The 18422-nt window shown below is 28.8% G+C and overlaps 2 protein-coding genes across 3 annotated transcripts; both read left to right on the top strand.

Moving 5' to 3' along the window:
- The first annotated feature begins 4879 nt into the window (after positions 1–4879).
- LOC111029619 (lipase member H-B-like) lies at positions 4880–9568 on the top strand. The gene is made up of 7 exons (XM_022308692.1): positions 4880–5143; positions 5448–5661; positions 5935–6086; positions 7089–7340; positions 7542–7757; positions 7974–8130; positions 9274–9568. The coding sequence occupies exons 1-7, from the start codon at positions 5071–5073 to the stop codon at positions 9341–9343; spliced, it is 1134 nt and encodes a 377-aa protein (XP_022164384.1). The 5' UTR covers positions 4880–5070; the 3' UTR covers positions 9344–9568.
- A 3104-nt stretch (positions 9569–12672) lies between these two features.
- LOC111029589 (TAR DNA-binding protein 43-like) lies at positions 12673–17557 on the top strand. Of its 2 annotated transcripts, none has more exons than XM_022308644.1 (5): positions 12673–12974; positions 13041–13315; positions 13871–14064; positions 14254–14391; positions 16280–17557. In XM_022308644.1, exons 2-5 carry the CDS (start codon positions 13072–13074, stop codon positions 16919–16921), a joined length of 1218 nt encoding a protein of 405 aa, XP_022164336.1. In that variant the 5' UTR covers positions 12673–12974; positions 13041–13071; the 3' UTR covers positions 16922–17557. The 2 variants fall into 2 exon arrangements, with proteins under 2 accessions (XP_022164336.1, XP_022164335.1); XM_022308643.1 differs by having other exon boundaries at positions 13038–13315.
- The last annotated feature ends 865 nt before the right edge of the window (positions 17558–18422 follow it).

Below are 18422 nucleotides of genomic sequence, written 5' to 3'. Positions count from 1 at the left end.
TAGCCACGTCAGCTGTCTATAAAAACATAATAACCCTTGATGCCGGAGATGTAATTGATGAACTATCAAAAAAAAAAACTCAAAAATTGATCTTGTTTTATTAAGTGTTTAGTAATAATTATAACTTAATAGGTATGTATTAAAAAAATGTGATTTAAAATAATTAGTTTTAAATGTTCAATATAAATTATTTTACTGTGTTTATATAAAATAATACATATAGCTGTATGGTAGGTAGCGACACCTCCCTAAGTTTATCCAATAAATTATCCATTCCCTAGGACAAAATCACTGGCGATCCGTAGCCACACGTACGTATTATTATGGGCATGTCTTGTATATTGCACCGCCCAGTGTCTTCTGTGATTGGACACCACTCCATGACCAAGGCCAACGTGCTGTCGATGTGAATGTGCGACGGCGTCATTCGTATGCCATGTCCCACGATTGATGATCAATTCCTTAATTTCATTGGTGCACAACCTTAATTATGCATAGTGTGATCATGATAGGTGATATTTGTTAAATTGATAAGCCTGCTTTAAGTGGTGTATGAAAATGAATTTTTGATTGGCAATAACCGCACCGTTTTATTATTATCCTAATGCTTTTGTGTTATTTTTACCCGACAAAAGCAGCTTATTTTGTTACAATATTCTTATCTAAATACGGCAATGGCCAATTAGCATTGTACCACAATAATTTATCGTTATTTTCATAAAAAGTAATTCATATTCGATTGAAGAATGAAGTTTTATAGATACGAAGTACCTACTTCCTCTTATACGGTACACAATAATAAATCAAGGATAATGTATATTTTTATAATATCAATAAAAATAAAATACAAATAAATGTGATTTTTTGACTAAAATTAATTCAACATACCGTAATTCCTGTAATAATAGAAACAACAAATATAAAATATCCTAAGAAATACAGTCTGACACTGACACACCATCTCCGCTCCGAATCGTTTTTTGTATATCGTGTAATATGCAATGGCTTATAATGATAAAGTAACATTTAATAAATCTATTATGATTACGATATATAACATTGTTTATAGTAGGAACTAATGAGATGTTCAAACCAATCGAGTATATGAACCATGATTTTCGAGTGAGTTTGATAAAGTTTTGAATAAATCGTCTCCTGTTCTAGTACCACTTAAACGTCTTAAACTCTCCACTTAATAATGCTTCCAACTCTACTGATACCTATTTCAAAATTATTATCACATTTTATACCTTGCAGTACAAATAAACAGTAGCTTCGCCGTTTTACGATACTTGAGTTAAGTCCGACGAGTTTCCTATGCCGTTGATATACAGGGCAGTATTTCAATTGTATTTGAAATATATTTAGTATTTTCTAATACAAAAAAATTATTATTTCTGTTTTGTATTTTGTATTTTCAAAATAAATAATAACTGATAATCGAATTCTCTGGTTTGAATTTCGTCCCAATTATTAAATAATAACGAGCTATACCGTTTTTATACCTAATAAATAATAATGTATCAAATAATTGTTGAGCTGTAATAGTTAAACTAAAAGCTAATAAAAAAAATAAAAATAATAATAATAATAATGTAATATATTAATATACAGATACACTATATATGGGGTTAGGAAAAAAAAGCAAGTGAATAAAAAGCAAAGGAAAAAAAGCAAGTGAAAAAAAGCATATGGAAAAAAAAACAAATTGAAAAAAAGCTAACGAAAAAAAAGCATATTAGAAAAAAAGCGAAAACCAATTATTATTAATATAGGTATAAATTTTACCTAATAATAAAAATTACTACTAAAGTATTCATTTTAGGATTATAACTTATGCTATAGCATACCAGTGAATTATTTTGATCAAACTTATATTTCGAGAATAAATAGACCAATTGGAATTTCACGGCCAGGTAAAAAAACTAAATTTCGAAATATTCCCCCAATCTTCCCACCTGCTACGTAGAATGTACACGAAACAACTATTAAAAATGCAGAGAGTACTAATATTCAAACAGATGGATTTAATCATCGATTTTCTAAACTCGTTAGCTATAATCATCCCTCTATTTGGACACTTATAAAAAAAATTAGATTAGAGATAGATTTAGATAGCACTATCATGTTTATGCACTTATTAACATGTAATACGTACACTTATGACTTATTATAACACAATATATTTAATTATTGAATTATTTTTTATTTGATTTTTTTTTAACAAACTATCTATAATAATTAATACCTATAATAATAATAATTGGTTTTCGCTTTTTTTCCAATATGCTTTTTTTTCAATTTGCTTTTTTCCATATGCTTTTTTTCACTTGCTTTTTTTCCTTTTCTTTTTATTCACTTGCTTTTTTTTCCTAAACTCCTATATATCTACTGTAGCCTATATTTAGGTATATTGTACTTATAATATAATATACAGAGTATACACTAACTTTACCAGTGGTTTACAAGTTTGCAACCGAAGTGTCGCGACACACTCGACACACTAACGTCGTGTATTACTGTAATGTATATACTCCAAAATTTGTTTATTTATATGTATTGTACGTGTGTCGTTTCAAATAAAAGGTTGAGAAGCTCTGGACTATACGGTATATAAATAGAGTCCCGCTTTGAATTTGGTGCCCGGGGCTAATTTTTTGGTGAGGCTTTTAACTTAAATTACAAATAAATTTTTGTTTTTGCTATTTTGTTTTTTAAATTGTATTTTTTAATGTTGATTGATATTGATGTATAATATACAAATAAATTATATAGGTACTATTATATATTACAGTAATAAATGTAAGCCGTGATTATCTTGAGGCCCGGGACATCAGCCTCCCCCCCCTTAGTAGTGATTTGGGTGTATAAAAACGAATCCGTTAATACGATTTACGATCCGTTCTTATCTAAAAAGTGTATTATTTCCAACGTACCAATTCGAACAGCGGCTGCGGCATGGCTGCAGGAGACTTGATTATATTTCTGCGTAGAACGTAATAACAACTAAATTTATATTGGTGACGGATAACGACTTAAGTGTTCGTGCGAAACGATAACGTTATTTCTATTATTAAACGACATAAAAACAATAACGCCGTGACACGTTTCCATGAGTCTGATTAACAACGTAATTGAAGATAAGCAATAAGAAACTAAAAAAATATTAATTTATATTTTGTTTTATACATTTTTAAATAAATATATAATGTATTATATTAATTTCTTTTCTTTTCAATTTTTTTGTTCAATGTAAAATTTTAATAGATAATGAGTAAGTTCTAAATAATTGTGATTTAACTTAAAATACTATCTAGCTACATGGAATTCTGCTCTGGGAAAACGCAAAAAAGTCAAACTTAAACAAAATTCAAACCTTTCAAAATTTTGCTCTCAGGAAATTTTCAAATCTTATTATGTATATCAAATCACACACTCCACAGACCACAGTCCTCACACAAATCTTAATCTAAAGACACTTAATGAAAAAGCCAATCTCTATTGTAAAAAGTTTCATGACAGGACAACTTACAACTCATACAAATCTTCTAATAATTAGTAACCTAGCGTTTGCCACCATATTCCGATTCGGCCATCCTCCAAAACGACTTCTAAGTGCCAAGTGGTGTCGAGATTTTTCGAGATCTTTTATGTAACTAACATGTGTACTGAGCTCCTCAATTGTCAACATTGGATGGGTTTTTTCTTCCAATTAATTCATGTTTTTTTTTACTCTTAGTACATATATGCTTATTGTGTAGTCAACTGATGCAGATTGTATATTACTTATTCAAAATAAAACATACAATACTTCCACAGCTGGTTAATAAATGACTATGGGCTGGATATTGCCCCCGGGTTATAAATGTATACACCCCTAATCCCTATAGTAGGTTATATAGTTGGTATGATTTTAGAGGCACTAAAAATTAACTATACTCTGTTTATCAAGGGATTAGATAGAAAACATTTTTACGCTAATTTTTTCTTTTTAACAAAACTATATAAGCAAATAAATAGATGCTAAAATAATTTAATTTAATAATATTATTATAACAACACACTATAGGTACCTATAAGTGTATAACAAAACAAATTGAAATACAGTTGTATAAAATAAAACGAAACACTGAACCTTTATACAACATTTCACAGTTATTTGTAAACATATCCTCATCGTGGTGACACAGTCACCGATGAATTCAATATGTTTATTTACTTAAATTAGGACCGTTCAATATTACCTAAATACCTACGAAAAAACGTAACTTCGATCTATTTACCTATACCATAACGATAAGTGATAACATAGTATAAATTATATAATTCCTGAATGTATATTCACTTTCATTTGGTGAATTATAATAGCCGTTGTTTATTGTTTGCTACTTCTTCAACAAATATTTCTGTATAATATATTAATATACACCTACACTCTATCTACATGTCGTTGCAGTTGAAGTTGATACGCGGTGCCTTGCGTTTAATTTACATAGGTGTAAATTTACTTTTGTACATACAATTGCAGCCAATAATGTATATTAACGGTAATTAAAAATTAAAACAAATACACACCAGGCGGTTATAAATCGTATACATATCATCATGACATTATGCATAGTAGTATGCCTATTATACGACACCTATTAACCGCGACACGTTTACTTCCCTATGCACGCGATAAGTCAACAAGTGGCCGAACATTCGGACAATCATAAAATGTGATTACTTGATTATGGTTACGTATACAATTATCATTGTCGTTTAATTACTACTGCATGTGTGCAGTATAAATACATCTAAATGTATGCACTGCCACCCCTTCTTCCCCTCAACCGCCAACCCACTTACATCATTAAACCGATAGAACGTAAAACAATAATTGCCGACTGCAATAGTTAAACAAATAAAGAAATAAAAGTTAACTCCCAGGTGTACCGCGATAGTTTCTTTATCGACCGCCAATCCTTACAAGCTTATGGTCGGCATATCCACCACACTTCAATAAGCGTGTATTGGGATAGTACGTGTATATATATAACTGTACAGTGTACAATATTTATCCTTGAAATGAAATTCATAACGACTATTACTGCAGTCGTCCTACCACTGCTCCTACTGTTAGCAATCAATCCGATCGATGGTTCGTATACAATTCACCCACCGTCAGGAATAAACTATGATTTCGATTTTTGTAATCTATCTACCTCTTTGTTTTGATTCAAGTAAAATTATCAATTATAAAATGTTAAGCGCCTCTGTATACCATTTTATTATTTCAACCTGAATAATTTGTCACCAGCGTGTAGTTGTTATTATTATTATATTTTCTTTTTTTATCGTAAGAAAATATTATAATATATACTAAGTCTTAATACACCTTCGATCCTTCTAACCTTTATACTATGTATTTTTTTTAATAACGTCAAATCTCTTTCAAAATTTAGCTCGTTTGTTGAGTTACATTTGGCAAAATTTAATCAACAACAATCCGGTCGAAAATTACAACACCCCGTTACAACAAGATGTGGTTGAAAATGACAGCGTCCCGATTCAACGAGACACGGTCGTAGATGAAGAAATTGCTCAGTCTGCAGAATATTCAGACCCTCGATCAATTTTTGTCGATGGGACTAGCTTAGATTTTGTCTATTGGAACTCGTATGTAACATTAAATAAGTTTTACATAATATTTAAGCTCCGTACTGAAATAGTAAATGTAGTACTTTGGTTATAATTTATTATAATCATTATTTACTATATATATTAGACAAACATATGAAATTAATCATTGTCATATGTTTTATTGAAACTATTAGTTTGCAAAACTTTAATTTTTTTTATCTGATGTTATGTTACCAGTATTGTATAACTCTACAAGCCTAGAGGTACTTACACTTAAAATTAAGATATTTATATTTGTATTTGTTTTAGAGACCTTGGAAATAATAAATCAATAATAATTGAATTTGGAAATGAAAAACAAATAATCAATCATTGGATTAGGGGTAAACCTTTAAAAGTCATAACGCATGGATGGCTTGGATCAGACGAAGATGACAGAGGAGTGTTTTCTATAAAAACAGGTAAATCAAAAAAAAAATGTTTAAATATATAAGTCCCCAACTGTAAATTATTAATTTCTGATATAATGATATTACCTATAAACTCAAATCAGGGAAATCGTATATTATTGTTTATTATATTTTGATAGTAAAGTTAAAGTAGATTATACAAAACTTTAAAATAAAGTGTCCAATCCAGGATTTTGCATCTGATTTATTTATTCGGTTTTTAGTGAGGTTGATACTGGATATATTCTAGTGATTCAACACTGAATTTTATTTTAAAAAATGGTCAAATATAAAAATGGGAAAAAAAGGATGTATTATAGTATAACTTAGCTATGAAAATTGTACCTATATACATATAATTGGTTGATATTTGTATACAACATACTTTAGAAAATATTAGATAATCGACATAAAAGGTGAGTACGGTAACGGTTTATCATATACAATCAAATACGATGAAGGTACAGTGTATATTGTTTATATGTGTTTATTTATATATGCATACATACATTTTACACCATTTGAAAAACTCACGAAAAGTATAGGTAATCTACAATATAAAAATAAAAATCAGCCAATTAAATGTATATATGAGTACTATATACATAGCTAGTAGCTACATAGCAAGTGCCAAGTATACAATAATATATAATTTTTTCAACCCAGAATTAGTATGTTGAATAAAATTATTATTGTATTAAAGGTTTTAATATAAGCGTAGTATACAAATTGTTTTGGTAAAAACGTGGTTAAATTAAGTAGATCTCATTTGGTGGATAAGGGAAAGGTACACTTTTGGTGGAAATGTGTTACGGCCGTTCGGATTCTCAATGGGTCTTACGGGTAAAACGAGTCCTGGTTAATTCAGATGCTAACTGTTAAGTCCTGGTCCTGCCTGCAGCCTATTAGTAACAAAAAAGCTGTGACATACTCGTATTACTAAATATTATAAAACATTATTTTGAATGCAAAACAATTAAAACTATATATTTTTATTTTCGAATACCTATTCAGCATATGTGGATGCTGGAGAATTCAACATTATCACCGCTGACTGGAATCGGGTGGCAAAAAACATAATGTACCCAATGCCGGCTTTTTTGACTGCTCAGGTGGGTTCCATAATCGCCAAATTCTTGGAAAATGTTGTCAACCTCGCGGTAATTGATCCGTCTGATATTCATGTTATCGGTCATAGTCTCGGTGCTCACGTGTCCGGGGCATGTGGTGCTGCATTCAGCCTTGGGAAAATTGGCAGAATTACAGGTATAAACATGCTATAATGATAAAATATCATAATAATCAGCCATGGTTATTACCAGGGATGGTCTAGGAACTATACGCTCTAAAAAACAATGAAATATTAAAAAATCCTAAAATAAGTATAGGTACTGTTGTTTTTTAATATCACTATTATTCCCCTTTTATCTTTTTTCCACATAATTGTTATTCTGCTGCAAAATTCAGGTCTAGACCCTGCTGGTCCTGGATTTGAGTACGTGTCACTTCGTTCAGACCACCTAGACAATACTGATGCAACATTTGTGGATGTAATCCATACGGCGATAGGAACAGCTGGATACTCAAAACCTTTAGGACACGCTGATTTTTATCCAAACGAGGGGAAACCCCCTCAACCTGGATGTTTTGAATCATACACGCCAAGCGGCATAGCAAAGCTCAGTAAGTTCCTGCGATGATGAGGTGATAAGTAACTAAACATTTTGTGCAGATGATTGAAAATAAACATGAATTTGGCAGTTTTAATGAAAGTAAATTAATAGCCAAGTAAGGCAAATTATTTTAATTGGTATACAGTTTAGACGATTATCTCTCATTGGACATTATACATAATATTATTATCAACTAAAAATGTGCTGTGTGCTGGATAATTTACAGTCGGTTGCAGCCATTCGAGATCGCATCAATTTTACACAGATTCAATCTATCATAGAAATTCATTTTTAGCTACAGAATGTCCTTCATGGGATGAGTATACGAGTGGCGAATGCAAAAATAATAATAAAAGTTATATGGGGCATGACGCAAATCCAAAGTAAGAAAAATACTTATAAAGTTTAAATTATAATTGATTAACTTAAGTATACGAATATGTACGATGACCACCAGAATTGTATTGTTATGGGATATTAAAAATAACGAATAGTTGCCTATACAATGCTCCTTAAAATTGAGCAGAGTTATGTTTGTAAACTAATTGTTTATGCAAAATTTAAGATTTTAAGGACTTCTATAATTCTGGGTTGGTGAATATTTGTACACGTGGAAAATATATTGAATAATAAAATATAACTGTGGAAAGTACAGCATTCCTGTGTATACATATATAATTATCTGGATTTAAATCATATTTATAACTTTAAATTTTTTTCTGAGCATATTATAATTTATTTACATTTTAAGTAATGCTTCAAAGATAATCTGCCAATATATGTGTATTATATTTTTAATATCTTGTCTCAATACTCGTACAACGGGATTCAAAACTAAAAAGTAGTCAAGCCAGGAATATTGATTTTAAAAATAATTCGCTGAACGAAGTTAAGTAGGCATCTAAACAATAAAATTCAAGTTATTATAAGTGAATCGATGTAATTAAAATCGTTTCTCTGATCCAGTTTTCGTATTTTTAGAATACAAAAAAATAAATCCTTACTGTTTTACATATTATAGGTACTTCCAAGAAAAAACAAAGTAAACTCGACTTGTACAGGTACATACAACTAGTAAATTATATAATAACGGTAACGATAGTAGGTTATATTATAAATCCACCTATTTATTACTTAATTCTTTTACGCATGGGGTCTTCGAATTGTTATCACTCCATTTTTTAAGTATCTTAATGTAGGTAGTTAATCGTATTTGAATTTATGTAGGTAAATTATTCTAACATAAAATGAATAATAAAACAATTAAATGATGGCACCACGACATTGAGTATATTATATTATACGGCAGCATTAGATACGCTTAATATATTACATCGAGAACGAATAATAATTGTTGACAAAATGCTAATATATTACACTAAAAATGTGTAATGTTATAAATTATAACTATATAGCTATATAAGTATTAAGTATACCTACATAATATATGCATTCGTGAACTCGCTTAAACTGGAAAAACAATTTTAATTGTATTCATTATTTTTTTTGTCATCAATATTTTTTAGAGCAAGTGGGATTTTTTACCTGGAGACCAACGGTATTGTCCCTTATGGAATGTTGAATAACACACCATGAAAACATAAGCCACAGTCTTACATACGATTGTTTTTTTTTTATTTATGTACAGTTTCTTTACTATTTTTTAATTTCAGTTTAAACTAAGATGTTTATTTTTATAATATTTTTAAGATTTATGTCGAATGAATTAACCGTTTTTAAATACATCACCATTATCATCTATACAATATATTTAATTATATTATTTTTTTATGTGTAATATATCCTACACTCTTATTCTTATAATACAGAAAACAAATTGTTATGAATTAATTGCTTTTATTATTTTTAAATTAAACACTTGCCATTTCATAATAATTAATATACACACAACAACTATACAACTACACTGTTTACACTCACAAATCACAACTTAACAACTTTTGATATATTATATTATTTGAAAACCTCGATTCATCATTCTTAACGACACAAAAGTTACTTGAAATTGCTCTTTAGGTAGCCTTTGGAGTTAAGTGGGTGTACCCACCATCACCGAAGTCTAGTTTCTATTAACTTATTTTGTTTTTATTTATTTTTTAATACATATCAATATATCATAAACTATATACACTTTTTTATGCCATTTAAATTATTTAATGTACTTGTTTTTATTTTGGAATCGAAATTAACAAAGTTTTTACTTAAATAAAAATCACAAACCTTGGTAGTTGAAAATTGATGTGCCGGATGAAAACTAGGTGCGTATCACGAGGGACAGAGAAGACATGTTTGAGTATTTACCATGTCTCGTTAATTGTTATATCAAACGCATTTAAAAACCATTTATTTACGCTTTAACAATAGCGTGTAAGGAAAATAAGTAGAGTTTTAAATGCCTTCGGCGCTGCGGCTACATTAAACGCTATGTCCAAAAACTCTAGGTGTGCTATACTGTCTTAATAATTTATATTTTATAATACACGTTTATAATTGAATGTCGAGCTGACTCCAAGTCTGATATTGGTCTGATTTTCAGTTGGTATAAGTATATTGGTACTAGGTATAGCATAGATATACGAATACCTGAGATGCGTAGTAAAATACAACTACATAAGTCATAATTGGATAAATGTAATTACTAACTATATTGTATATTATTGTCATTTTCCTATAGTAATTATATTTATTATTAAATTCTTATAATTATTAAAAAAAATAATGATTTAAAATACTTGTAAGTTGTATTTATTGTATTTTATAACAGTCTATCTACAATTTCACGAAGTTCTATGTGCAGATTTCATACTTACGACACTGCTAACCTAACCACAACGTCCACAACTAAGTATTCAAAAAAAATGATACGAAATCACGTGGAACTTAAATGTAGTAATATATTTTTATAATCCAAAACTTAATACAATATTTTCAATATTACCGTTATTCCTTTTTAAATTCTCCTATTATTACAAGAAAGTTAGGGCAGTTTCACACGGATTATTTTCTCATTTACATATCATACGTTAATTGCATGATATTATTTATGTATTAATTGACGAATTGATCGTTTCACATATTGACGCGTTTTTCCAATCTATACGCAAGTGAAACCGTACGTGATTGCGATTGTATTTTATTGGTAGTTTTTATTTGTATTATTTCGAGAACACCTTTACTTATCATTCACTAAATACCTAGGTAATAAATTGTATATCTTATTTTCACGATTAAACGACTAATGAAAAAAGAAGCTAAAAAAAAAATTTGCCAGACCATGTTTTTTTGTAATTTAATATATACCTATATCAGGCATGAGAATAGTCATAGAATATTTAAAAAGTCTAACCACGTGAGTCATATATTATTTCATATACATACGCATACAAATCTAATATTAAATATAGATAAATAATATTTTATACATTTTTCAAATTACTTTAAAGACCAAGAAGTTTGATACATACCTTCTATAGTCTATACCATGGATATAATATGTCTATATCTAAGCCTGGATATGGGAGGTCCAGGGGGAGCCACGATCATCGGGCCCCAATAATTTAAATTTATTTAGAGCCTCAAACTAATTTTTCCATTACTTATTTCATTGTAAACTATGACGTTTCATAAAATATCACATAAAATAAAAAATTGATGATTATATTTCTGACGACATTTGACACGATTGAATATAAACTCATACATTTTAACTATAAATAATACATACCTATAAAATATATTAAACGCTATAGAGAATAGACTAGTAAAGTAGTACTTGATAATGTACAGACCTACGTCCTACAGTCAATTAAGTCAAACAAATAAAATTTTTAACTTTTAACTATACCAAGTTCAAACTGTTCAGCCGAAAGAGCTTTTTCAAAATTCAATAGAGTCAAGAACAGATACAGATCAACATTAAACCAAAACAATTTGACTGCGTTTTGATTCTGGCATCTGAAAACGAGATTCTTAAAATAATTAATTGTGAAATAATAATTAATGAATTTCGTCAAACAAAAGCGAGGGTAAAAGCTTTTAAATTATATATTATAAATAAAGTTATACATTATTAATTATTTATTGATATGTATTATAAATATTTTTATTATAATTGGTATATACTATAATACATACATAATTTTTTTTTCGTACCGGGTCCTCATTTAAAACTTTGGTCCCAGGACCTCAAAATGTCTTAATCCGGGCTTGTGTATATCTAACCATTAGTTACAGATGGTTAGTGATTACTCAATAAATGTATAACGATGAATATTCATCATAATTGATGATTCTGAACAGATTCTGTGTTCACTCCACCTTAAAGAACCCATTAACACAATGTCACGATCAAATTATTGTATTAATAAACGTACTTATATAGCTAATAATGTTGATCGTGTATTGATGATATTGAAGGCGTGTTCGAAGTATTGAAAATATCAAAACTATTTGGATATTCATCGATCAATAATAATTGATACGATAAAATTGATCGTGGATCGGGTATTGTGACCCTATATTAACGCATAACTTGTTAAATTTCACGTTCACATTTTCAGAATAATTCATTGTACTAAATTATTTTGAATATCAGAGAGTGAATTCACCTATTATTAAATATAAGTGTAATTTAGTAATTATATTATCCAGGGCTCCCGTTGGCAATTGTTTGATATTTTAATTTTAGAGCGAGTATTATAACTTTGTGAACATTTTGAAAATTTAAAAAAAAATGTTTGATAATATCAACCGGGCAAAACATGACCATAGGAATAATATTCGGTTGGTAACAATGGTTGCAGTGTGTCCACTTTCCACTGACACATGATCGTGCTTACAATAATATTGTGCACGATGCGTCCGTACGACGCATAATATAGTTGTGGTACACTGGTACGATCCCGAGGTACTTTGCAGCACGAATCCCGATTTTAGATATAGGTATATCCGTAGTATTGTAGTCTGTACCGAGTGCACTCTGTAGTGGTGTAGTGTACAACTTTACTGTATAACTTACTCTACCGTCGACTATTTACTAGTCTTAGGTCTGCGACTGACGGCTGAGCGCATTGCGTATGTGCGTGTGTACGTTAGTGTCTTGATCTTACGTAGTTTCGTTTACGTGTTTTTACTTCAGTGGCCAGTACTCCAGGAATTGTTACGTGCTGTTTAGTACTTTGCGTTCAACTGTTAACTTATTTTATTTGTACGTTGTCTAACGTCCTTACACGACTCGATACAATCAGTAAGACAGTAAACTATCTTTCAGAAGTCATTGGTGAATTTTCCGTTTGGTCAACGCCATGTCGTTCGTCCAAGTTTCTGAAACAAATGACGGCGATAAAGAGGTGGTGGACTTGCCGCTGGAAAAAGATGGTACCCTCTTGTTGTCCACGCTTCGTGCACAATATCCGGATGCTTGTGGCTTAAAGTACGTAGCTCCGGATAATGGCCGAACCCGAGCTCTGCGGCTTGCCGATGATAAGCTGCATCCACCTACTGATGATGGGTGGGGCGACATTGTATACTTTTGCTCCTTCAACAAGGGTATGTTGGTTTGATTATTAAAACTATGTACCAATGTTGTATAATATACATTATATTATAGGTATGTTTGTATAATTGATTTATTTAATTTGAGACGATACCTATGTATGAGAATATTGGAAAAAGGTTTCAGTCAATCGGAATCGTCTAATAAACAGACAGTAACATCTTTTTATAATTAAAATGGTTTCTGTTAATGGTTCATTCCATATTATTATGGTGAAGTTATGTGTTGAAAACTCAACAAGTGTTGGAACTAGGTATTCATTCTCATTTATGTTTGTATAAAATTGTATGAATATAGTTTCATAGAATTTATTGTTTTCATTTTGAATTCTAATGAAATCTAAGTATTCAACTTTTATGTAAGAATGAAAACCTTGTTGAACAAGTCTAAACCCTCATCTAAACATATATATTAAAATATTATCTAGGTACCTATTTAAATTATTTACATAATATTTCTTAAATAAGTTTGATGTATTTAAGGAATCATGTGAAATTATATGTAACCATTTTATAATGTTGAGGAATGATAATGATATGTGTGTTCAGATAATGGACAGAAAAGGAAATTGAACGAAGAATTTGAAAGTGATGTTGAGCGAGCATCCAAGGATCCCAAGTCTGAGGCAACATCAACAGCTTGGAAGAATCGTGATTTACTTGTGCTCGGTTTACCATGGAAAACGACTGATGAGGACTTAGAAAGTTACTTTAGTAAATACGGTGAACTGCGCATGGCACAAGTTAGTTAAATAAAATAACAAAGAAAAAAGGGTTTGTAAATTAGGAAATGTATGAATGTGATATAAAGTTAGTTCTTTATATTTGGTTTGTGAAAATATATTTTTAGTGTTCGAATTTAATCTTCCAATTTATCAATTATGTGTAGTAACAAGTTAGGTATTTTATTTTCATTTCATTTTTTAATTTAGATTAAAAAGACAACTGATGGTAGATCAAGAGGTTTTGGATTCATACGATTTAAAGAACAAGAATCTCAAGTGCGGTCAATGTTAGATTCTCATGTGATAAATGGAAGGCGATGTGAGATTAAAATACCAAACATTAAGGTACTTATAATATACTGCTAAATTAATTTTATTGAAATTAATGATTATGTTAGGTACATCCAATTTTAAACGTTTTATAACTTAAATTAAGCTATATTAATTTATATTATATTTGTAAGATACACAAGCACAAATTGGTAAACATTTGTAGGAAGAAGGTTAATTATTACTCAATTATGTACACACTACATAGACCTAATTTATTAATTTTAATATGTTTGTAAAGATAGCATAAGTGAAAACAGGTAGTTACCAATACATTTCACCAATACTCTTTGCTATCTGCAAATTTTTAGTCAAATTATTAACAGTATAAAAACCTTTTAAAACCTTGTATTAAAAATAAACATTTTACAATAGCTTTGTAGGTATTTTAAGCAGATAAATTTCTATTTTTTCTGCATATTTATTAAAAATAATTTAATTTTCAATTTAAATATCTCTTCAATTTTTTATTGGCGTTACAGAAAAACTTTCATAGATTGATGGATATAATATTATAGTCATAATATTATAGCAACTTAAAATAAAACAAACATTGGAATTCACCTTTTTAGAATTTAATGTGCATTTACTATGCAACATATTTGTATGCTGGAGACAACAAAATAGTCCTCTCAATAAAATATAATGCACTATATTTTCATTGGTTGAAAAATTTTTTTCTTAATTTTGAGATACAATCAATTGAGGGGCATATTTAAAGTTTGATGTTTGTTATTGCATGTACGGTAAAATCTCAATTTCCAATTAACTTTAAAAGACATTATATCTTTAATTAAAAAAATTTAAATCATTTTTGTACACTAAACCTTTTGAAACAATCTTCCTGTTATTAATAAATAACTATTTAATTCAATATTAGTGAAAGATAAAAATGAATGTTTTAAAGAATTTATAAACGATAAATATTTTTGCTGCAAAATTGTTGAAATTATCTATCTATAATGTGTTCATTATTTCTCTAAACAATTTAGTAGTTGAAGAAACATGATATAGTTTGTTCTAAATCAAAAAATGAATATCAAATATCAATTATAAAATAATTATCATTTAATTTATGTATGTAATTATATCAGTATATTTTTACTTTATTTTCTACTAAGCAGGTATTATACTTGCATGTATTGTATCCGTCATACTAATTCAGTATATGCCGCATTTATAGGTATGAGAATATCTAAGGCCTACATTGGTTGTTTTTGATATTTTAATTTTCAAGCATATTGTGAGCATTTTACAGTTTACAAAAATATAAATCTCATTACTAACTTCTATCTATTCATCGATCAGTTATTCAAATAAATTGTTACTTTGCTCTCACTTATCACTTATAATGACTCTAGTTTGTCAGAATTCTTGACATTCTACTGTAAATATAAAGTATATATATTTTAGTTTTTAAATAGTTGTTTCAAAAAGACAATTTTTTTAAAAATAAACCATGAGTAATTCCAATTTAAGAAAATATTATAAGCTATTTTAAATAATTTTACAAATTAAAAATTCAACTATAGCAATTTAAGCCAGTTGAATTGAATTTAAACTCATTATTTTTTTTTATGAACAAATAGCTGTTTAATTGTAATAATTGTAGTAATAATAATAATAATAATAAATAAAATATTCCTTATCAATGCAATTGATCAAATAACTTTTGTACTGTGGTTATGACTGAAATTAAAATGTATGATGTATCTACTGATATCGTTTTAATTTATATAGTATTTCACCATATTATTATGTTATATTTTAGATAAATATTTTTTTAATTTCATACCTAATGGGGGTATTCATTTACCTATTAATTTAAATGTGTTTTCTGTCATGAAAGTATTGCTATTAATGTTATTGTTTTACTCTGTTAACATAATCAAATTGATTTTAGGATGCATTTATAAATGAAGCGCCGAAGAAAATATTTGTTGGTCAACTGACTGAAAGTATAACTCAAGAAGATCTAGAAGACTATTTTAAAAAATTTGGAGATATTGTTGAAGTCTTTGTTCCTCGTCCATTTAAAGGCATTGCTTTTGTATCATTTACCAAACCAGATGCTGCACTCACTGCCCTTGATCAGGATCATACCATCAAAGATATTCGTCTCAGTGTATCTGTTGCCATGCCTAAAGATAAGGACCAAAGGTCACGTGGCGGTGGTGGTGGACGCAGTGGTGGAGGCGGCGGCGGTGGTGGTGGAAGTGGTGGAAACCCCTATGGTAGTCGTATGAGAGGAAGTCGAGATTCCTACAATAGTCGTGATCACTACTATGATAATGGAGGTTGGGATGATTATGACCGTGGCAGTAGTTATTCAGATCGTTATAGAAATAGTCGCTATGATAGAAAACCATATGATGGTGGCAGGTCTTATAATTCTGGGCAGGTATGGAGAAAAAATGAATATTCTGATTCATCGTCTGTGTCCCAATCTAAGGATGTTGGTGGCCAATTTGATCCAAATTTAGTAGCTGCAGTAGTAGAAAAGACAGTGAGAGGAGTAATTGGAAATATGAGCAAATATGAATAATGTACCTAATTAAATTCAATCTCATCTTATATATAGGTATATATATTTTGACTTATAATTTTAATTTCTTAATGACTTATAACATAAACTGAGTACTTATTTTAACTTTTCTTATTAATTGTCAAAATTACCTAACAAATTTATCATTTGTTAAATAATATTTGTGATAATCAAAATCTTTAAAAAAAACAAGATGTTCACATTAATAATCATTATGCTTAAGTTTTAGTATAATATATATTAATATGTGAGATAAAATACTTTTTTCCCACTAAATATTTTAAGTATTTTACTATTTTGTTATTATTTTTTTTCAAGTAGTGATTTTTTCAACTATTGTAATAACGTTGATTGTTCTCTTTGAGTGTAAATCTATATTATATTCAATATTTCAACTTTGTATTAGTATTGTTTTTTTACCAAATACTATGACACCATTTAATTTGATTAATTTTTTTGTCAATACACTATAATATATGATAATAAATTTAAAAACGGTTTTAAGCTGAAACATTGTTTGATAAATAACTTGAACTCAAATTAATTTACTGATATATTACAATAAAATGCTAAAATAATGTTAAATACATAAATTGATTTTTTTGATATATATATTAAAAAATTCTTTTATTTAAATAAGCATTGTGTTTAATTAGTTTTTTTGTTAGTTTAGTTGTGCTATTTGTTGACCTCAACAATTATAATTGAATCGATATGATAATAATGTGTTTCATAAAATAACTCAATTGTATAATATAATACATCTAAGCTTTTTCAGTTATCCATTTAATGCAACTTGTTAGTTAAAATGAATTCCTTTTTATTATTTATTTATTTATTTTTCATTCATCCTATACCTAACAGTCTTCTCAGTTTCGATTTATAAATGAGTGTATGTTACAATTTGGCTAAAAATAGTAATTATACTCTAATATTAATTCTAAATCGGACTAGTTGATACTAGTCTCATCAACTGTGCCTACGTCAAGTGCTAAGTCCTACATGTAGTACTTTGTAGTAGGCTAATAATCTTAGCATTGAATGTTTAAGCCTTAAATTGTATAAAATATAAAGATAAGCTATATGCCTAAATTATTAGTTATTATGAAATATAGTTCCCTGAGAATTGTAACTTTTAAGGACTTAATTATTTATAATTCTCAATTCTAAACAACTCAGAATTTTCTATTTGAAGTACATTTATGTTTTTTATTTGTTTTTTACAAAATTTAAATTCCTTCAGTTATTGAATATTATTGAAAAAATTGGGTAAATGAGTTGTCCATTAATGGAATTCTATTTTATTTCAAACAGTCCGCCAGATTATAGACTAGTATAAATACAACAACCATAAGTCTATGTACTTTAGCACCGGTTAAATGTGTGATAGACCTAGTATGAGTAGAAAACTTTTACTTAGTCACTTTGTTGCATCACTAGTGACAGATCCAGTGCTAAAATGTATTACCAATAATTCCATCATAAAATAATAGTAGAATCT

The sequence above is a fragment of the Myzus persicae genome, unplaced genomic scaffold (genome assembly GCF_001856785.1).
Source record: "Myzus persicae strain clone G006 unplaced genomic scaffold, MPER_G0061.0, whole genome shotgun sequence".
NCBI classification, from domain to species: domain Eukaryota; kingdom Metazoa; phylum Arthropoda; class Insecta; order Hemiptera; family Aphididae; genus Myzus; species Myzus persicae.
This window is presented reverse-complemented; position numbering and strand designations above follow the sequence as displayed.